Below are 21581 nucleotides of genomic sequence, written 5' to 3' on the forward strand. Positions count from 1 at the left end.
AAGGTGATTGCGCATATATTTCATCGAATTAGAATAGAAAAACGCAAGAAGAGACATGATAGCTCCAGCAATCACGTTTCTACGCTATTTACAAACGGTGAGATTTCTAATTGCGAGCTTCTTTTTTTGATTAAGAAAAAACCGAGTGTATTTTTTAATCTATGCTTACCGTCGTATGTCTCGTAATTACACGGCAATTACACGGAGTTACAGATTGCCCCCGATACCACTCGCACGTGAAATTAAAAGTGCAAGTGAGACCAAAACCGAGAGACTCGCAGTCCACCGTAACCAGAGTTGCACCAAAGAATATCATACTCTCCTTCATTTGTATTCTAAATGGGGCGGGATAAAAATGGCACGCACATAAAATTGCTCCTTTTACGGTCTTACTTCAACTGCAGTTAAGCGCGCGAACGCTTTGTCGGCAGCGTTTAGTATAACACGTGCCGCGTGCGTTCGCGATTATCCGCGTCTCGTTTCGCCGATTTATTTAAGTAACGTAAGGCATTTTATGTAATATGCTATCTGCATTACGTATTTCCGCTTTATTTCCTTGCCGGTGGACAGATAACCTTGAAGACCGACCAGCAATCAGGCCTGTTTTTTGCTGTTGTTTGCGATTGAGTTCATGAAATCAATTTTACCGCATCACGGAGATTTGTTTCTCCGCTTGGCTTGCTCGTTAGTCTCGCTAGTTAAGTTAGAGCAGATCTGTCTATTTATCAGAAATCAGAATAGAATTCTGGTTACTAACTTTGTGCGCCGTGTAGTAAAAAAAACATTGAAAAATAATACAAAAAATATATATATTTAAAAATTGGAATGTATGTATATAAACTTTATACAATAAAATAAATAATATAAATATAAATAAATATATATATATATATCAATATAAATAAACATATAAACATAAATAAGATACTATAAATAAAATTCTATCGTGAAATCTGATGCAAATTATAGATTGTCTAGAATGAGTATCGAGTTATCTTTTTGCATTTTCCCAAAGAGATACGTGATCTTTTAAAGTCTATGTAAAAGATTTCATCGACCGTTCGAATAATTCTTGCATCCGCGCACACATTGTCGCGTTCTGCTTTGCATAATTCTTAACAGCGTAATACCGGTTACTCATCTCGACACTTTCCCACGTTTCCTCGACTCTAAGTCAAGAGATAAATAATTATCGGTACTCATTATGATCGCATTGTTATCGCGTGATAATGCATGCATAGAAAATTCATAGTTCAGAAAAGTACACATCTTATTAATTTCAAGGATTCGAAGAAGGAAACGATAGGAAAATCTTCATCGCGAAAAAACGATGAAAAGTTTTTCCTGTCTTTTTAATTTTTATCTTTATACATATATATATTTTACTCTAATTAAGTTATTATGTATATTAACGAATATAATCAAATATATATAATAATACTGCCAATGTCTTATTTTAAACTGAATGCGTTTTTTTTACATTTAGCAAAGTAATCAAACTTTATAAATTGGATTCTTAGAAATTAAGAAACATTTTGTAAAATTATATTCAATAAACACGTAACAAAATCTGCAAAAAAATATAAGAACACTATATAGAATATTTTAAAAACATGTATGTTGGTAACGACAGATAAATTTTTTAAAATTTAATTTTTCATAATTTTTAATAACTTTGCATATATTCTTCTCACATGTTATAATTAATACCTGAATATTTCTTTTTGAATCTTTTAAAAGTCAAATGATTAAATAACAGATGTGAATGATGTTAAAATAGAAAAGTGATACAATAACTCTCAGAAAGAATGACGTCAAATAGTGACAATGAAATAGAAAGCATCGTATTTACAGGACCATCAAAGACGTTACCCACTCTGAGGAAAGGAAATCAGAGAATTGGCTATAACTGTATACTTATGAATAACAATGATCGAAAATACCGGCAACGACAATGCATTTCCGGCAATTTTGAATTCCTTGCGGCTTGTGCCACTTATACTAGCATTGGACTACGACGAATTGCGCAAAAGTATCAATGTATCACGTCATCTCGCTTTTTTTGTCCATCCAAAGATATTATTCTACGACGTGGACAAAGTCGATTAAGACTCGCCCGAAAGCGATAAAAAAATCGCGAGAAGCACATCGTATAAACGTATGATGAACACATTCGTGTATGCGTACTTGAAACTAAAAATGCGGTCGGTACGTGAGACCGGTGCACGCATTATCTGCCAATGAGATTAGCATTGTCCAACAAGTCTAGGCACGCAGGGAACTGGTGCTTCTAAGAGATACCTGTACGAGCATGACACCAATAGCATTGGGGTCTTAACTGAGTATACATGTTGATTTAATTTTATAAAGCAAAACTTTTTTGTTCCACGTTGGCTTAATCATTGTACGTAGTAAAAAAATCATGTGATATCATTATGTGATATCATCATGTATTATATTTAAATGATATTATTATTTATTATTCATTATTTATTATTTATTATCATTTATTATATATTTAAATATATTATTTAAAAAACTTGGCGTTAACCAAAAAAAAAAAATTAACCAAAGTTTAAATTTTCTCTAATATAAATTTTAAATAAAACTTTTGCGCTCTGATTTACAATATTTATTAACTTTAAATCAAATACTTTTCTCTAAATGCACAGATAAAAATAATTATAAAGAGAAATTAACTAAAGAAGAAATCTCGACTGTTTTCCGATACAATTGGCATCATAAACTATAATAACAGTAGTTTGAGATAATTATCTACAATTTTAAAAATAATGTAGCCATACTTGATCAAATGGTAGCTGTAAACCGTTAAAGATGCTAATCTTTTTTTTCTAGCTCGTAGTTCGATGTGAAGTAAAAACAGCGAGTTACAAATAACGTTCGATGCAGTAAAACTTAAGATAAATATATGAGCCATATTTTCTTATATTATACAATATCCACGATGTAAGAGTGGATTATGTAAACAAGTATATCGGACTATGTATACATGCGAGCCGGCATCATACAGTACGGAATATGTAGATATAAGTATGCACGTAAGAACTTCGCCATAACGGCTCCAAGGTCTCATAAAATGGCCTAGACCATTCGCAGCTACGTACATTCCAGATCGTCGTGGGACTATCCTCCTAGTCTGCTTGGGCGCGGTTGTTTACGCTGCTTTACTGCGAGCTACCATCGTATTAATCGCGATCGTTGCGAATAACCCTGCGCGGTCGCCTGGGCTGTCAAAGAGAGTGTCGATCATGAAAGCTAAGTGGAACATGTAGTTCAAGATCAGCTACCGCGCGAACGCGCTTCGCGAGAAACGCTCGTGTACAATACACGCGGGCCGATTTATATCTGTGTAACTTTACGAGTTGTAACACTTGTATATATAATGTTGCGCGCGCACATTATACGTGTATTATCCGCAATTTACATGCTTTTCTTCTTTTTTTTTATTAGCTGTGATTCGGACAAGATGATCCGGAATGGAGCGGATTGCAAGAATGTCAAATTTGTTTGCTCATCATGTTTGAGTTTTTCAACACAATTATTTATTTTGACGGTCCAACGAAATTATTTTTAGATTTGTATCTATCAAAATTTTTAAATAGCAAAATTATTTTTTCCGTGTAGACTCCTTGATAAATTTGAAGTAAATTGAGTTAACGATTTTGAACGGTTTTTTTTACATCATAATTTATTCTCTCGGATTTTAAACAATGGCGCCACAAGAAAAAGAGAAGTCGATTGGAATCGGGAAAAGATACGTGTCGTGCCGTCTCGATGAGACCGAGCGTAATTACGCGAGACATGAATCATCTCATAATGCTGGAAATTGCATAGGAATCATTTTTTTATGTCGATGCTTCACGAAACCCATTCATCGATGTTTCATCTGACACGCCCTTCGGCGATTCATTTATACGAATCGTATGCGCAGACGCATCACACTCGTGATTTCTGCAACTTTTATGTCTGTTCAGTGTCATGCAATTATCATGTAAGACTTCAACAGCATATTTTAGAAATTAGAGTCGAAGATCCTTGTATAATAAATATGGAAGTCGCAATTACACTCGAGTGATCAAAGTTGGCGAATAATATCGTATAGAGTTGTGTTTAAGTTTAAAATTGCGATCATTAAGCTGGCAAGCGAGCGCGAACAAACACGAATGAGCATCGTGTTTCAATGAGCGACGACACCGGTCACAATTATCGAAGCGAATTGTTTATAGAAGATTAGAATCCACTTTATGTACTACATTTCTAGATATCAATCTCTTTTTCACCTAAATTAAGAATCAATAAGTGATCACTATTGATCACTTATTGATTCTTAATTTAGTTAGTAAAAGTTAAAATAATTGATTCATATTACTAATTTTAATTTCTTAATTGTTGTATAATAATAGGTTCAAAAATAAGCTTCAAATTATTAAAATTTAAATATATAAAAGAAATCTCGAAAATATCAATTTCAAATTATTACTTTGAATTACAAGATTTTCTTCAAAGTCGTGAATATTATTTCGAAAGTAGAAGGTAATAATTAATTACTTGTTTTTGATATTAAAAGCATTGCCTTTAATGCTCCAAATAAGTAATATTCCTGTATCTAAAAGTACCTGTTAAATCGATCAGTGTTAAATTTAATTTTTGTAAGAATTGGACATAACCTACTCTCTCAAAAAATCATTCTATCACTTTTATTGAAAAATTTCGATGTTTTGAAGGCATATTCTTTTTTTATAAATTGTAATGAAGAGCACTTGGCAGAACGAGTAATAAAATCTCCGCCAGACTTTCCTCATAGAAATTGAAAGAAGACAGTGATTAATTACTTGTTTTGAGTATTAAAAGCATTATTGTTTTTAATACTCAAAATAATAATAATTTGCAGTAGATAACATTGATCAGTATTAAATTGGATTACGATAACGATTGAAAATAACTTAACCTAACCTCTCTTTTGCAAAAATTATTCTATCGTCATTTTCACTCACCTTATGATTGATTCCTGAGTCCTCCTGGGCCTCTTCTTCACACTTATCCTTCTTCATCTCTCGTTATTCACTCGCGAAAACGTAACTGATTACGATCAACCGAAATACGACGATACTTTGCACAATATCGTTAATCACTCGAGGCGCGCACTTCATTTGACTTCATTATGCTAGAAAAACAAAACGTGAAAAAGACACGATCGCGCACAAAGCTATATTCGCTCGATACCCGCGGCATCTCGCAAACTAACGCGATAAATAAACCTTGAATGATAAAGAGTTTTCGCCGATGTAGGTACGCGAACATCGAATTTACGCACTATGCAGTCTTGACAGATATTTAAACATAAAATCACAACTCCACTTGCTAATTAAAGCGTGTCGCGACACGCGCGACACTCAACGTCGATCTGCGCATTCGTGATATGTTCCGTTAATAATCCTAAAAATTCGAAAGCCGCGTTCGCGCAATTTCGCTCTACGATACATTTCAAGTAATGAAGTCGGGTTAATTAAACTAAACCGAAAATGTGGCGCAATATCAGTAATTCAGTATCATACTACACGCGCGCAATATACTTCGAGTGCATAAATTCCACATATTATTGAGGAAGAATGCAAATTACAGCTTTCTGTTGTTTAAAACACTGATGTGACTTGTATTTTGCGTTTTCGACTCGAAATTGGAGAGTAAATGTACAAAATATACAAAAGAGAGAGAAAAAGAAATTGAAACGTGCAATGCGTGATATATTCAAAGAAATAACAATTACACGAATAGCCTGATGGAGTAATTAAATAATTTATGAGACTTTTAGGTGAACCAGACGAGATATATCTATTTCAAGAGACAATTATCGCGTTAACAAGCTTGCGTCCAGATTCGAGAATCGATTAAGGAGGTTCTCACGTTTGATAAAATATAAAAGACAAGTCTATAATATACATACATGTAATACAAAAGTTAATAATATCAATAATATCTAGAAAAAAATCCATTAACTTTTACCGTATCATTTTGAAGATATTTAATTCTAAATTTATAGAATTTTATATTATAAGTTGAAGGTATAACCTTATTCTGTAATTATTCTTTTTTAAATTGAGACACTTGCGTATAAGACAGCAATTTAAAAATCGTTATAATTATAAAATAAACAGCTTGTTCTCTCGTAAAGTTTCATTTAAATTGACCGTACAGTTTACAAGAAATTTATATTCTTCAATGAAAAAAGCTAGAATATCTATATGTCAAATGGACGATGGGTATACATCAAATGAGCATCTTACAATTTTTATTTTGTCATTTTGAAAATGTTTAGTGACATATAAAATTAACAATAATTATGTATATGGCATAAAATATTGTTAGTAATCTTTTTAATCCATTATTTTAATTGTTTTACATATTATTATGAATAAACCATCTATTGACTAGGAAGTAGCGCGAACCTCCTTAATCGAAAGAATTGATTGATATATTAATTATATGATATATTATATGATATATTAATCACTTTTTTAATTACTTTTATTACATGTAACGTACCTGTTGTAATTTCCCACTCAACAATATAACTGTAATGTAACACGTGTGTTATATTGTTGCGTAGGAAATTAGAACACTAATTTCTAACAGATACATTACATGTAATTTTGTGTTTGCTGGGTTTATTCTGGTCGAGGTGTATATAAAGTGACATCTGCCAAACGGTATCTACCCACAAGTCTCACCTCACAAATGAAGATTGACGAGGTTACTACTCGACACAATTTCGTTCCGTTGGACAAATAAAGAAAGAACGCCGCGCGCCAATCAATATGTCGCTATGAAATAATTAAACGTTTAAACCAAAGAATATAGCGTACATTGAAAAAAAGATTATTATATCTTAATAAATATTTTTTTAAATAGTATATAACGCGTGGTCTGCAATAGAAGTCGTAGCGGTCATAGGGTCTTAAATCGTAGAAAATTAAACAATTACAGTTCAATATGAAAAGAACAATCGACTATAATTGATTAATTTTCTACGACTTAAGACCTTACGACGGCTATGACTTCTATCGTATATAGACCCCGTATTATAAGTAAACATTTACTGAATATTAACATATATTTATTTGATAAAAGAACCATTAAATAGACTTAACTATTATTTTTTTCATTGAATAAATACTTATTTACTATAAGTAAATGTTTATTTACAAATATTCAAACAAATAATTATTAAGATATAATAAATTTTTTTTAGTGTAGATTGTGTCACTCCATAAAACTGATCGATAAAAACTGGAAAGACAAGACGCGAGGACGGCTTTCTATTCTTATCTAGTAATGATAAAGCATGAACTTTTTTATCACCTTAGTAATAAACGATCGAGTAACGTCTTCATTTCTGCTATAAAGATTCATCGATTTCTTCTCCCATCGGTATGAATTAAATGGACATCGCAGATGCAAGTATTCGAGAATAAATCATAATGCAACTTCCGCTTACTCATCATTACCGTGAATTAAATTATTATTCTTAATGTGTCGTTTATTTAAATCTTATCACCAAGAATAATTTTTATTTCAAGTGATTTCTACGCTTTGCCGGTATTCTTTTCTATTTGTAATTTCAAAAATAAATTTTTAATGTTTACAGAGTTGCAAGGAACAAACATGCGCTTCGATAGACAATGGGCCTCATTGAGAGGAGTCGGCGAATGACTCTTGTCAACGTGAGAGCCTCAAGTTGTCGCAATCCACGATTGACCCTCGACCTATCATCCTGTCTGTCGTCATTACTTGGTAATCCTATATTTCTGTTTACCGCTAATTTATTTACCCTTAATTCCTCCATTCCTCTCAATCTATAAATAATTATAATTAATAAATAAATATAAGCTTTTCACGAAATTTCCTATCGTTTTTTGCTGTCATGTCACCGAAGAAATTTTTAGACAACAAAAAGTTTTCGCCATCTATTTTCATAAATTTTTTTAACCCTGGTCCATATCCGTATAGTTTTTAAGTTGGTTTTCTCAAAGGGAGTTCGACCCTTAACCCTATGAAGCATACATTTTTCTGAAAAAAAGGGTCTTTTAATCTTTGTTTATTTATAAAACTGTTACAATAAATAATAAGGACTACTAAACTATTTTTTTAATAGTTTTCTACTTCTAAGACACCAGGAAAACATAAAAAACCTAGGATGCGTCAATTAGAAAATAAACGACCAAATACTGAAGAAGTTTAGGTGGTAACGTGAGTTACCACCACGCTTCAAAGGGTTAAATGCGATAGAAGAAAAGCTATTCGTCTTCTTATTCTCGTCCTCGGCTACTTCCACCTACTCCCACGACAATCCGTCTAAACAACAGCGACAACGACACGAACGAGGTGTGCGCGAATCCCCCACCTTTTTCGCTACGGATGACCTCCTCGTGGTCGCGTTCGAACAGTTTCGCAGGGATAAATGTACACTTGGCGTCGTCCACGAGGCTTTTAGCGTCGGCAGAACAAGACTGTCGCTCGTGTTAGTCGTGCTCGATTGGTGGAACGGAATTTCGTACGACAACGAAGAGTTTTGTTGCGTGTACCCGATCAATTGATAGTAAATGACCATTATCGAGGATTGAAAGGATTTTCAATTTTCATGAAGTTCGCCTTCGGTGGACCTGGCGGGATGTTGGACCGCGTCAGCAACAACTTCGTAAGTCTTCGTCGTAGCTGATGGTGTGGCTATCTTCTGCAGTGATTTTAACGCTAGAAGGATGAAAATCGTTCGTCATTATTTTTACGAATATCGCAAATTGCGTGATCTTCATACATCGCGTAATTCTATTCAGTGAAACATTGCAAAATTTGAGAACTAATAAAAATTAAGTGAGAGCTACGATTAACTAAGAGAAGACACTGCATCTGTCGAAATATATATATATATATATATATATATAATAAGTGCACTCCTTCTAGTGTTAAACATCGTGAATATCTCCAATGTATGTGTTTAATAAATTAAATTAGAAATTTAAATATCGAGAGGGGATAAGCATGAATCTGAAAGTGTTAAAATTGTGTGTGTCAACATTTTTCATACGGTAATATATCCCGGATATATCAAAATGTTCAGGTATTAGTCATATAAAAACAAACAATTTATTCTTTAATCATTCTTTTGCTTACAAAAAGCTTTTTTTTCGCCTAATAGCTGTTTGTATAATTAATACCAGATTATCTCGATAATTCTTCTTATCCAAAATTTCGATATTTCTTTATAAATGCAAATCATAATAATCTGCTTAAAATTCTTTTGGATTTGTCTGATAAATGCAAACTAGTAAATATTATTTAAATAATTTTAATATGCTATAATTTTCAGTAATCACAGTATAGATTAGAAATGATTATTTCGGTTATACAAGATGTAATACCGAGACATTACCGGTGTCCTAATATAACGAATAATAATATGTGAAATTCCAGGAAGAAGAAGAGGGATATTGTTTATATATTGTATCCGAATGAATTAATTTTTTTATTGTTTCAGTGTTAAAATTATCTCCCAAATAGTTCCATATATTATGTAACATCCTATAATTTTCAAATTAATATGGGTTTTGTGTAAGAAAAATCAAATTAGAAAATAGAGACAAGGTTTCTTGGCTTTTATGAATCATCTCCATTCGTTAGATCATAATGCATGATACTACAGTATAACAATTACATGTAACGATGACCTCGTTTGTATGATCAAGTACACTTAGATTATTTTCCATAAATCTACGTGACATCTCATTATTGATTGTTACAATATATCGTCGATTTATAAAGAATATTATTAAAATGCGCTTATTTTAGCAGAAGCAATTACTTTAGTCAGAATACCGTGAAATACTAAATCTCACACAGTTGCACATTAAAAATAGAAAAGATATTTTTCAATAAGCACAATTGTACCAAATCAAGGTCATCGCATCTCAATCAACCACAGTGACCTACTACTGTGCATAAGCAGATACCTTTCATGCTGGGAGGAAGTACGTAACGCGAAGACGTAACACGTGACCGTGAGACCAACAAATGAATTGCGCGTAAATGCTCCGCTCATAATGTCATGACGTGATTTAGAGAAACAATGAAATTTCTATATTAATTTGTAAGAGAGTCAGAGGTCCCATAATAATAATTTGCGTGCGGTAATTTCTGGCACGGTAATCGCACTTAACTTACGTGAAGGCCCCATCGCTTCATGAATTAACTATAATTATTTTTTTGCGAGAGCAAGTTAAGGAAAAGATGAAAGTAACACAAACGGCTACGTTTGTATCGTGCATTTAAGCTGTGGTCTATACTCCAAATTCGACTTAAATTATTTAAGAGCTTTGCTGTAAACAATTGAGAGGTGATCCAATCTGGCTTTAGATTAGGCTTCTTTGATATTCTCACCTGGCCGCCTATAATTTTGAAGTATACGCGCACTAATTGACTTACAACCATCAATTTTTAACCATCAAATTGTCCACCTGAAAAAATTGTTTTGGATATACTTGCAATGTTACATTCTTTCTGTTATTTTCAACCCTAATCTATCTTTACTTCGCGTACACGTTACTATATATTTTACTTGATATGAAATCTTGAAATATTTTTATATCAATATCATATCGACATCATCTTTTTTTCTTGATATTAATAATTTATAAGTGCAAATAACATATTGTTTTCAACAATATAAAAATTATTTAACGTTTTATTTTTGCATTATATTATAGTTCGGTGATGGTTGTTGAAAATAACGTTGTAAGAAAAGTACGAAAATCAATAGTGATTTATTACCGAAGGGTCATTACCCAGTCCAGGTCATTCATTTCTTTGACAACTATGTCACTTTATTTTCTTGATCGATATGTTGCTAAAAAGCTCGAAAATGTTCACCTTCTATTCATATAGCAATACAAAACAAATAGAAATAAAGGACATGACCACATAAATTATTATGTGACCAATCCATATTTCAAATGATTAGACGAAGGCCAAACATGAGAGATATAAGTGAAATTTAAGTCTACTCTTATGGAGACGAAATAAATCAATCGGCATACGCATGCGGCCAAGTTCATCAACCTTATCGACCTTACTCCATTTACCGAAATATCAGAGATACGCCAAAAGTATGCCAAGTATTGAACAACACATAAATTAAAATAAAGTAATAAATAAAAACTGATTAATGTAAAGTTAGATTTAAATTTTATGAAAATTTTACTTGAAATGATAAATGTTATTTTAGAAAAAAAATATTTTATCGAAAGAAAAAGAAACTACTCTGGTCATCGCCTTCCAGCATATGTAAATTGAATCTAAAACAAAAAGTTGCCTCTGCTCTTAAAGGAATGCTAGAGTGACCAAATTATCACATTATAGTCGTATAAAAATCTTCGAATTGACCGAACGGAATAAAAAATCCTTTTATAGGATTAAAGTAGACGTAAAATTAAAAGGTGCAGTGGACGTTGTACTAAAATCGAAAAAGGTTCACTGCATCACCTTCTAATTTTGCGTCTACTTTAATCCTATAAAAGGATTTTTTATTCCGTTCAGTTAATTCGAAGATTTTTATACGACCGTAATGTGATAATTTGGTCACTCCAGCGTCCCCTCAAGACAATCCTTGAGTAGACAAATCAATTAATCACAAAACTACTCTCTCTAAAATGATTGTCAAAGAGATCCATTGAAGAAGAAGATATATTTATTGTGTGCATTTTAAATATTCGTAATTTAATACTTCCTTTACTACTTAATCGGAAATTAATAATAAGATTACGATTTAAATCTGTCACCATTTTTAATATGTGTAAATCACACAAGCGTTTTTGCGTGTGTATTTGCTTAAAATAAAGGTGGGAAATCTGTATAAAACTATATTATAACGAATGTTTTTTATTTAGGTAAGATGGATAGTGCTTGTACTCTGTCTATTATCGGCAGTTTCCGGTCAATTGGACCTACCACCTTACAGAGACGAAGATCCTGCCCGACAACTACCACCCAATGAAATAAATTACCAGAACATCCTAGCTAGAATAGATTTCCTCGGCGCAGAGAGATGTAGCGCTAATGTGATAGCTCAATGGGCATACGAAACCAATGTCAATGAATACACGCAGCTACAAGCGGTAAAGTATCATTAAATAAAAATTCTATTTTAAAGAAGAATTTTTAAAATTTTGCTAAATAAGAATTTTATCATTATACTTTATCTAAACACACTAAACAAATTTTGTCAAATATTTTATCTAAAAATATTTTATCATGATACTTTATCTAACCCACTAAACTGATTCAGAACTTTCTCGTTAACCAGACTGACAAATTTCGAAACTTTAAAACGCACAACCCGCATGGTCTGTCCCTCTACTTGCAATTTAGGCTATCTTATGAAATACGATGTTTTCGTAGGAACGTGTCGATGATGTAGCAAATTCACGAGTATTGGAAAAATTTCATTTTGTTTATAATCTAGATGATAACTTAGGAATAAGATTTAATCAAAATTTAAAAGAAAAATACTTAATTGAAAAATAACAGAAACTGACTTTATCATATAATCCATGTGAAATTAAAAATTAAAGCTCAAAAGTATACGAACATATCTTTCAAACATTACAATAAAAAATCTTTTACGCATATCAGTGCGGTAATAACTGTTGAAATTAAAAAAATATTAGATGAAGAGATTAAAGAAATTACCGAAGAGAGTGTGCAATTCTGAAGGCAATAATTTAGAAAGGCTGGGTTTTTTCACCCACAACGTTGTAACAAAGTACAGTGACAACCGTGGAAAACGAGTCACGTACAATCGTATATTTCTCATCCACCCTGTACGAAACGTCTTCAAGGAGACCTCGACCTCCTCTCGGTATCTTCCCGCGAGACTCTTTGTGGCATCCGCACACATTGACTTGTCAATCGGCTGACAAACCGCCTGTGCACCGACGTTACCTCGCTGCTGACAATTTTCCCTGACACGAGATGTGCTCGCATTGTCCGCGAAAGGCCGAACGCCTCCGCGGGAAATCTTCCCAGGCGATGGCATTGTCGTGATAATCATCCTGAACGATTGTGCAATACGGTTAGCCGCCCCGTATCGCCGGGAAACAGGAGTTTTGTACTTTTCAATGCGAAACCTAGCGAGACTCGCATCGCGTGATGTTAATGATAATTAAGACGATCACCGTTTCCCTTTTTTGCGAAGAACGTCGACGTACGTCGAACCACCGCCTTGCCTCATTATCGCATGGGAGCTGTACATGAATCGATCAAAAAGAAACTGGTCTAGACCTATACAAACTTGAATATGTATCTATAATTCAAATTTCGCCTCTATTCCCTTCAAAGTAATTCTCTTCTACATTTATACAGTGATCCTACCGCTTCTACCATACCTCTCTAGAAATTTTTATCTAAATAGATTTAAGTATCTTATGCGATCAGCCTAGATGTCCTTGAGAGTATCGAAGAATTAAATAAATATTCAAATTTTTATAGCCTGACTCGATTTCTTTTTAATTCATTTATATATTAATCTTTAAAAAGCCGAGGTCTATTTTTTAAATTTTACAGCTTTTCCTTGAATGAGATTTATTATAATTTATTATTTCATTGTATTTTTTGCTTCAAAACGTGACACTGTTTCAGCATCATTATAGTGACTTTTCCGTTTTATAAAGATTAATGATTAATCATTGAAATGATTTATGAGTCAATAGATTTTTGTATTAGTAACAAATGATTGTAAAGTAGTTAATTATACACATACACATATATTTTTTTTAATTCTTTGGCAGCCTGAACACAGCTGTAATAATCTCATAGTAATCAGATGACAAAAGTTATGTTGCATATATACATATATATATACGTAATATTGCTCCGATTTGATTTCATATGCTGTCATTGTACGTGGAAATATACCACTGGAATTTACATTTGCGTATTATCAGGATATGTCATGCGGTTTTTCATATAATGATAAATGTATGATACGTAATGTATTCTACACAGCACAGTTTATCTGAGGGACGTCCAGGGACCGTTCTAGAGACGTAGTCGTCCTCTGGACATCTTTAGAACATCTCTTGGAGGTCTGCGCTGTATGAGTTGCTATGAATTTCAATGTACATAAATATTATTATACATTTTAAGTTATCTATAAGCATAATACGTTATGCGATAATTGCATAATTAAACTTTAATAAATAAAGATTACATTTAAATATACAAGTCCTAAAATACAATTTCACTTTCTTAACCACTTTTCTTTGAATGCAGGTTACTGTCAGGAAAAGCATAGATACGACGGTTTTATCTCTAACGGTAAAATCGTCGCGACGTTCGCCTATTCGTGTTTGACTGCAACTGCGTTTCCTAATCAGTCGCCAAGAGATTAGTTCTCTTACGTCATGTAGTTAACATGTTACGTTAATTAATACAATTGCACATGTTACATTAATTAAAGCAATTTCACAATCAATACAATTAAAATTCAATACAAGACAATAAGTTTTTGTTATAAATTTTTGTGATTTGAAAATAAATAGGACGATTTATCTATCTCTTCGTCAGCGCAATAAAAAAAACATTCGTTTCGTTTCATATGAGAATTGCTTTCAATATTTTGCTTTACGCTTTCAGTTGGATGCCCAACGCTTGTATGCTGATTTCCAATATCAAGCATGGCTTTTAATCTCGAGACTCGACATAAATTCTGTTCGAGACCCCATCATCAGGCGACGACTCCGTTATTTGTCCGTGGTGGGCCCTTCGGCGCTACCACCTGATCAATTAGACAGGGTAAACGCTTTGTTTGTACAAGCAATTATAGCACTTAAATCATTGTTTAACAGATAATATACGGGAGTATATACAGTAAATATAGTAGTAATAAAATTGTGACAGTTTTAGCAATAATGACATTATTTTTTTTACAGTATAATCGCTTAATCAACGACATGCTTGCGGTTTATAACGCAGCGACCATATGCGCTTACAACGATCCGTTCCGGTGTGGACTGCGTTTATATCCAGGTAATACATCACGAATTACGCTGAATAACGATCAGATCGGTACGATGCCGTCGCGTCGGCATCGTTCACGGTTCGTCGCGGCGAAATTCCACGGATTTACGTAAGTCCAAAATGCGCATGAAAGTGTGAAGAAAATAGGATACGTCACGCGAGCGTGCGTATATACCCCCCAAGTGGAAAGGAAGCTCCTTCTTCTTCTTTTCCGTTAATTTATGAGAACCTCTGCGCCGCGCTGTATGCGCCTCTAATTGTCTGTTATTCTTATGTTTAATGTAAATCTCCCTACACCCCTATTTAGCGAACACAATCCAAAGCATCACAGAACATGCACAAATAGAAAGCAAACATTTAATTAATTGAGCGAAGACACTACGCAGTTATAGTATAGTTTAATAACTAAGAACATAATTACTCGTTCGTGTCTAGCGTGTGCCACAAAGTGATAATTGGCTACGCCCGAACTCCGAAAGCGAAGGAATTCAATTTACGCGAATCAATGAAGAAATTTACGGTTTATGCCAATAATTTTGACAAAAGTTTACTGTCTCTTGGAGTTTAGTACTTATTTTTGTTCAATAAATTTTGTTTGCTTTTTTAAAAATGAGGAAAAAGGATCCACATTATGCCATCGTTTTCCTAAAAAATTTGCATGATTAGCACAAAAGTCACTCGTGAGATATTTGATAAATATCTTGTACGGATACATAACGATACATGACGCATATACTAAAAGTTACACATATACTTCCTCACCGCATTTTTTTTATTACAGATATATCGCAAATCATGGCGAAAAGTCGGGACTGGGACGAACTGCAGTACGTCTGGATCGAATGGAGAAGACGAAGTGGCAGGCCGATTAGGGATCTATATCATCAACTTACTGCGCTGACCAATGATGCTGCAAGAATGAATAGTACGTCTAATTTTAATTCTATGCCGGAAGTATGACATGTCAAATGGAATCCTCAATGCTGATGAAGTCGGTCAGCGTATAATTTCGTTTCATGCAAGATTGCAAAAAGATCCTAGTGTTGAACTTAATTTTTATCGTCAGGAATCTTTCACATTTTTAATCTACAGGGAGTGACAAGATTATTTCATTCGGATTAATTAATAGATACGTATAGAATATGATATGGAAATAATTAAATTGTATTAAAAGTTACTTCAGATGTTGAAGATTAATATATTACACTCTTATTTCTTTTTATAGACTTTACTGATGCCGCCGAATATTGGATGTTCCCTTACGAATCTCCTAATTTCCAACAAGACATTGATGAAGCTTGGGAATCGATACGTCCGCTTTACGAAGAATTGCATGCTTATATTCGCAGAAAGCTGAGAGATCTCTACGGTCCTGAAAAAATTGGCGCACACACGCCTCTTCCGTCTCACGTTCTCGGTAAAAATAAACGTCATAAAATATACTTATTTCAGTATTTTTTAAATATTTTATTCCATGAATATATCGTTAAATATTAACTATCAATTAATTACTTACACGGAAAGAACGATTTTGTTAAAGTATCTAAAAGTATATAAAAAAATATAAAAATAGAGTATATAAAAATAAATAACTAAATTTAGATCTAAAAATAATTTTTTGTTGGATAATTAAAATAATTATATAAGACGTTCAAGGCGATTCTTAGAATGTCAACATTTTTTGCAACTTGCTCATGATATTTAAGCGTCATAATTATTTTGATGGGCCAACAAAAAATTATTTTCACATCTATATCTAGCTCATTTTTAGGTACTTTAGCAAAGTTGTTCTTTCTATATATATATAATTATTCGTTTTTATGTAACTATACTGCTTTTTACTCATTAGGTAACATATGGGGACAGTCTTGGACTAATCTTTTGGATGTTACTTTGCCGTATCCCGGTAAAACATACCCTGACGTCACGCAGGAAATGCGGGCTCAAGTAAGCTTTCTCCCTTTGTCTTTTTTATTTTATAATTAATATATATTGTATATATATATATTATATAATAATTTAGAGAAAAAAAGAAAATTTTGTTCAAATGTATAAATATTTAGGTAGATTAGAACTGAAAACAACTTTGTTGGACCATCAAAATAATTATGACGCTTAAGTATCATGAATAATGTTGCAAAAAATTTCGACATTCTAAGAACCATCTTGAGCGTCTTTATAATTTTGATTGTTTAACAAAATTATTTTCAGATTTGTATCCAGCTCGATTTTTAGATACTTCAACCATTCTTCTTGTGTGGTTTTAGAAAATATAATCAGTTGATAAATACTACATAGAACTAATATTACATTGTATATTATTAGGGCTACACACCTATTGACATGATTCGGGTGGCCGAAGAATTCTATCTATCCTTGAATTTGAGCGCAATGCCGGCGGAATTCTGGGCCGGAAGCATAATCGCTGATCCTGGCGACCGCTCATTAATCTGTCAGGCGTCCGCATGGGACTTTTGTAATCGCATAGATTACAGGTTAATACATTTATAATTTTACTCAGCAAAAGCATTTTGCAGACATTAAAAATTTTTACTTATTAAACTCGTGCTGTTAAGATTATAAAATAAGAATAAGAGTTTTTAATTTGTTATTTTTATGCTATAGGATCAAAATGTGTACAAAAGTGACGATGAAGGATTTGATAACTTTGCATCACGAAATGGCACATATTCAGTATTTCTTGAGGTACAGTGGTCTACCTCGCAAATTTCGTGACGGCGCTAATCCAGGTAAATACGTTTGAAATCTTCAATTTATATATATATATTCAATTAGTAAACACATATTTTCTATAATTAGCATATTAAATAAACACACAAAAAATTTAAAATTATAACGTGATCAATCTGCGTGCGATTGTTCATTGAAGATCAAATTTACTGGATTAATTTATAAATTTCAAATTTTGTATAATTATCATTATAAATTTCACGAAACTCAAAAAGTAACAAAAAATCGAGCAAGATAGAAGTCAAGAATAAAACAGTAAAACAAATCGCAAAATACGAAACAAATTTTTAATTATCAATATAAAATTATATAGTATTTTTTCTTTGTCTCTATCTTTCTCAATATACAAAGGAATACAAAATGATGCTTATTATAAAAGTATAAGGACAGTTTTAAAAAACTGCGGGACATCAACATCCGCTCTTAATGATGCTGATATTTTGTGTGATGCGTAAGTGCATTAATTGGAAATTGCGTCATGCCGGGAAGAAAAACGCAAACAAAAGGCTATAAAACCGCCGGTGATGGTATGCGTGCCGGATAAACGACATCGCGTTGCATAAGAGCGACGGGTCCGACTCTCGGCCGACTTCCGGAAGGCACAGCCGACATGCGTCTTACAGCTAATAGCGCGAAAGCGAGAGCGAGTACGACACGCTCGAGGTGTACGCCGCGTGCTACGGTACTTGCGAATAGGCGAGTGGATGTTACTCTCGTACATTGGCGTCGGGCGCACGTTAAAATATTTTTATTACGGTATAATCGCGCTTTCACCGTAGCAACGGCCCGGTCGTTCGCCTCACACTAGAACACGGAATTGTTTTGAATCAACGAGAACAGCTTCGCGTTGGGGTGGCCTTGTCGATCGTTTGATACTGACTTCGCGTAAAATCTGCGAACGTCAAATCCATGTAAAAAGACCAGGTGTAATATTGCGTATAATAACAACTAAATATAATTTGAAACAAATTTCTGATTAATGGCAAATTTCTAACAGAAACTTCATATCGACTTATAATATTTCTGATCAATTTTTGGTTAATCACAAATGTTATTATTTTGAACAACTGCACATCCCTGAAATTAGTTAGACCTGGTCTTTTTACATTATGGTCAAATATACCTTGACTCAGTCTTCGTCACGAAGACGATCTATCGTTCCTGTTGAAATCCGTGTCGTTATACAATTCAAAATTATTTCAGAATCACTTCGGCAACAAATTTTGTCTGCATTCTCCAATAATTTTTATCGCAGATTTTCATCTGCATTCTTCCGCACCTTCGTGTATTTGTAACGCCCAATTAAAGTTAATTTCAAGTTACGAAATCACACTATTATTAATTATGCGTTCAAGGCGTGTGTGCGGTTTGCATGGGGAAATGTGATTCAAGAAAAGGGAAATAATCAGCATCATCTGCCACGCTCGACTAATCCGCGCTAAACGTAATTACATCCTGGTTAATGCTAAATCGCATCAAACGCAAAAAGTCACCGGGTTATTCGCAGAGAACCTCGAGAAACTTTGCGATAATTGTAGACGGAACTCAACGACAAGCCATCTGTTTAGTCTGACGTCGACTTTCACCGTTCGATTATCAAACAGCCAAACTCCTTTAAAACGTCCACCACGAAACTCGAAATCTGAAATTGAGAATTTATTCGTGGTTATAGTGTTTGAAATAGATTAAAGACCTTTCATTATTGGACTATAAAAATAACTTATCGTAATCATAAACATATAATATCTAACCACAACGTAAAAGAAAGATAAATCCATATTGACTCACTGATAACTACTATTATAAAATCTATTACAAGCAAAACATTTTCCAATAACAACTGTCGAAGAAAACGACTGTGATGATTTTCGCGACTCTTTATCCAGTTATTACATACCATTATGCCAAAACTTATTACTATAATCATCAGGATTTCACGAGGCGGTCGGCGAAGCCGTTGCCTTGAGCGTCACGACGCCGCAACATCTACAAACTCTGGGCCTGGCGAACACGTTCATTGATGAACGCTCCGCGGACATAAACTACCTCTTCGCCTTGGCGATGGATAAACTGGTGCTGTTGCCCTTCAGCATCGCGATGGATAGGTGGCGATGGGACGTCTTTCGCGGCTACGTCAATAAGGAGGAGTATAATTGTCATTGGCACAGATTGAAGGAGCAATACACGGGTACGAAACCACCGGTTCTGCGATCCGAGGACGATTTCGATCCAGGAGCGAAGTATCACATCCCAGCCAATATTCCCTACATACGGTGAGTACTTCTCATACTTCAAACATTATCTTAATTCATTACGATCGATCTCGCGTAGATATAAAAATTATAAGGTCAGTATATTTTTAACTCTTCCGACGATTTTTGTAATTGCGACAGCGGCAATTAAAATATAATGTAAAACACGTGTGAAAATTGAGGCATTGTAATAACGGGAAAAATCGTACAGTAAAAGTCACAATAATATTATCTCTTGCAATAATAATATTATCTGATAAATTGCATAGCATTTACGTTCTGCGGGGTACGTTGTTATTTCAACAAGTCTAGTCTTGCTGATTTGGCAATAAAAGAACACCTGCTACGTACTTTCATATGTAGTTTCCAATACGCCCGAAGCGAATAATCCCGTTACGAACAATTCTGCGTAGCCGCGTGCCGAGATCGTGCACGATTTCACTTTTGATTCGCGATCCCGTGCTCCTCCTCTTGTGATCTGTTCATTGGTAGATCAGGAGAAAGAGAGGCACGCGGGAGCCCTTTCTCCAACTCTCGTTACACACGTTTGCAGCTAATATGATGCGCGAATGAGTCGGTCTAATACCTGAGATTCGCACGATCTGAATGATAGGTCGCGAGGCAGAACAGGACGCTGATATCATCGAATCGGAAGTGTTACGTATGCGCTCTTTCCTTCGTTAGTCATGCTAGATAAAAGAAAGTCCTTTTTCCATCGACCGTACAAGGCTTAATTACGCATAGAGACTTTAGCTAATTATCGGGCGAATTTCCGCGTATGCTGCGGCCAAAATTACGAAAATGGCTTTCGCCGGCTTTACCTCTTTCCGACTCTTCGCCGGAACAAGGAACCGAAACAGCGTCTCGGTTACAATCAAATACCGCTCGTGCGGAGCGAATACCGTGCATTATCGAATGCACGCGATCGGAGATAAATAATTCGTCACGCTACACGAAGTTCAAGGATATTGACGCTGGCGTGAGAAACGTAAACAGAGAAAATCTGTCTCGTAATATATAAATCACTTTACCGTTCAACTGCTCGATCTCCAATGAATGTCCAAGAAATCTAACGTATACTGACTGAGCTGAATATATTAATTTGATTTTACCTAATTCAATTTCGCTCGCAAGGGAAAGGAGTACAAGAGCTGCAAATTGCTTAGTATGCAAAATTTATTAAAGAAGGTCAAGCATATAAAAATAAACAAGTTTTCATATCTCTTCTAAAGAATGGCAATTGAGGCTAGGATGAATTCCAAGGCTGTCGTTTTGCTCTTTGGTTTTATTAGAAAGAAGCGAAAGACATCGTACAAAGACGTTCGTTACAAGTTCCGAACGTCGTAAGAAACACAGTACATATGTTCTCGTAGGTATTTAAGTTGTCGATACTATACATATATCTAAGAAATCGTTAGCGCTGTCTAAGCAGACTCGGAGACCCATAATCATCTTTCACGGCGCAAAACGGCTATTCTGCAAACTCATCTC

The 21581-nt window shown here is 34.0% G+C and overlaps 1 protein-coding gene across 1 annotated transcript in view; it reads left to right on the forward strand.

Annotated features, from left to right (window-relative positions):
* The first annotated feature begins 8501 nt into the window (after positions 1-8501).
* Ance-3 (angiotensin-converting enzyme Ance-3) overlaps positions 8502-21581 on the forward strand; it is a 57925-nt gene continuing 44845 nt past the window's right edge. The window contains exons 1-10 of the mRNA XM_018452671.1: positions 8502-8716; positions 11958-12185; positions 14704-14862; positions 15000-15096; positions 15869-16012; positions 16313-16504; positions 16937-17034; positions 17413-17582; positions 17713-17837; positions 19769-20111. Of these exons, the coding sequence (XP_018308173.1) occupies positions 8660-8716; positions 11958-12185; positions 14704-14862; positions 15000-15096; positions 15869-16012; positions 16313-16504; positions 16937-17034; positions 17413-17582; positions 17713-17837; positions 19769-20111 (1613 nt within the window). The 5' untranslated portion in view covers positions 8502-8659. The remainder of the gene's footprint in view (positions 8717-11957; positions 12186-14703; positions 14863-14999; positions 15097-15868; positions 16013-16312; positions 16505-16936; positions 17035-17412; positions 17583-17712; positions 17838-19768; positions 20112-21581) is intronic.

This window comes from Mycetomoellerius zeteki, unplaced genomic scaffold (genome assembly GCF_001594055.1).
Source record: "Mycetomoellerius zeteki isolate Tzet28-1 unplaced genomic scaffold, Tzet1.0 scaffold35, whole genome shotgun sequence".
In the NCBI taxonomy this organism is placed as follows: Eukaryota; Metazoa; Arthropoda; class Insecta; order Hymenoptera; family Formicidae; genus Mycetomoellerius; species Mycetomoellerius zeteki.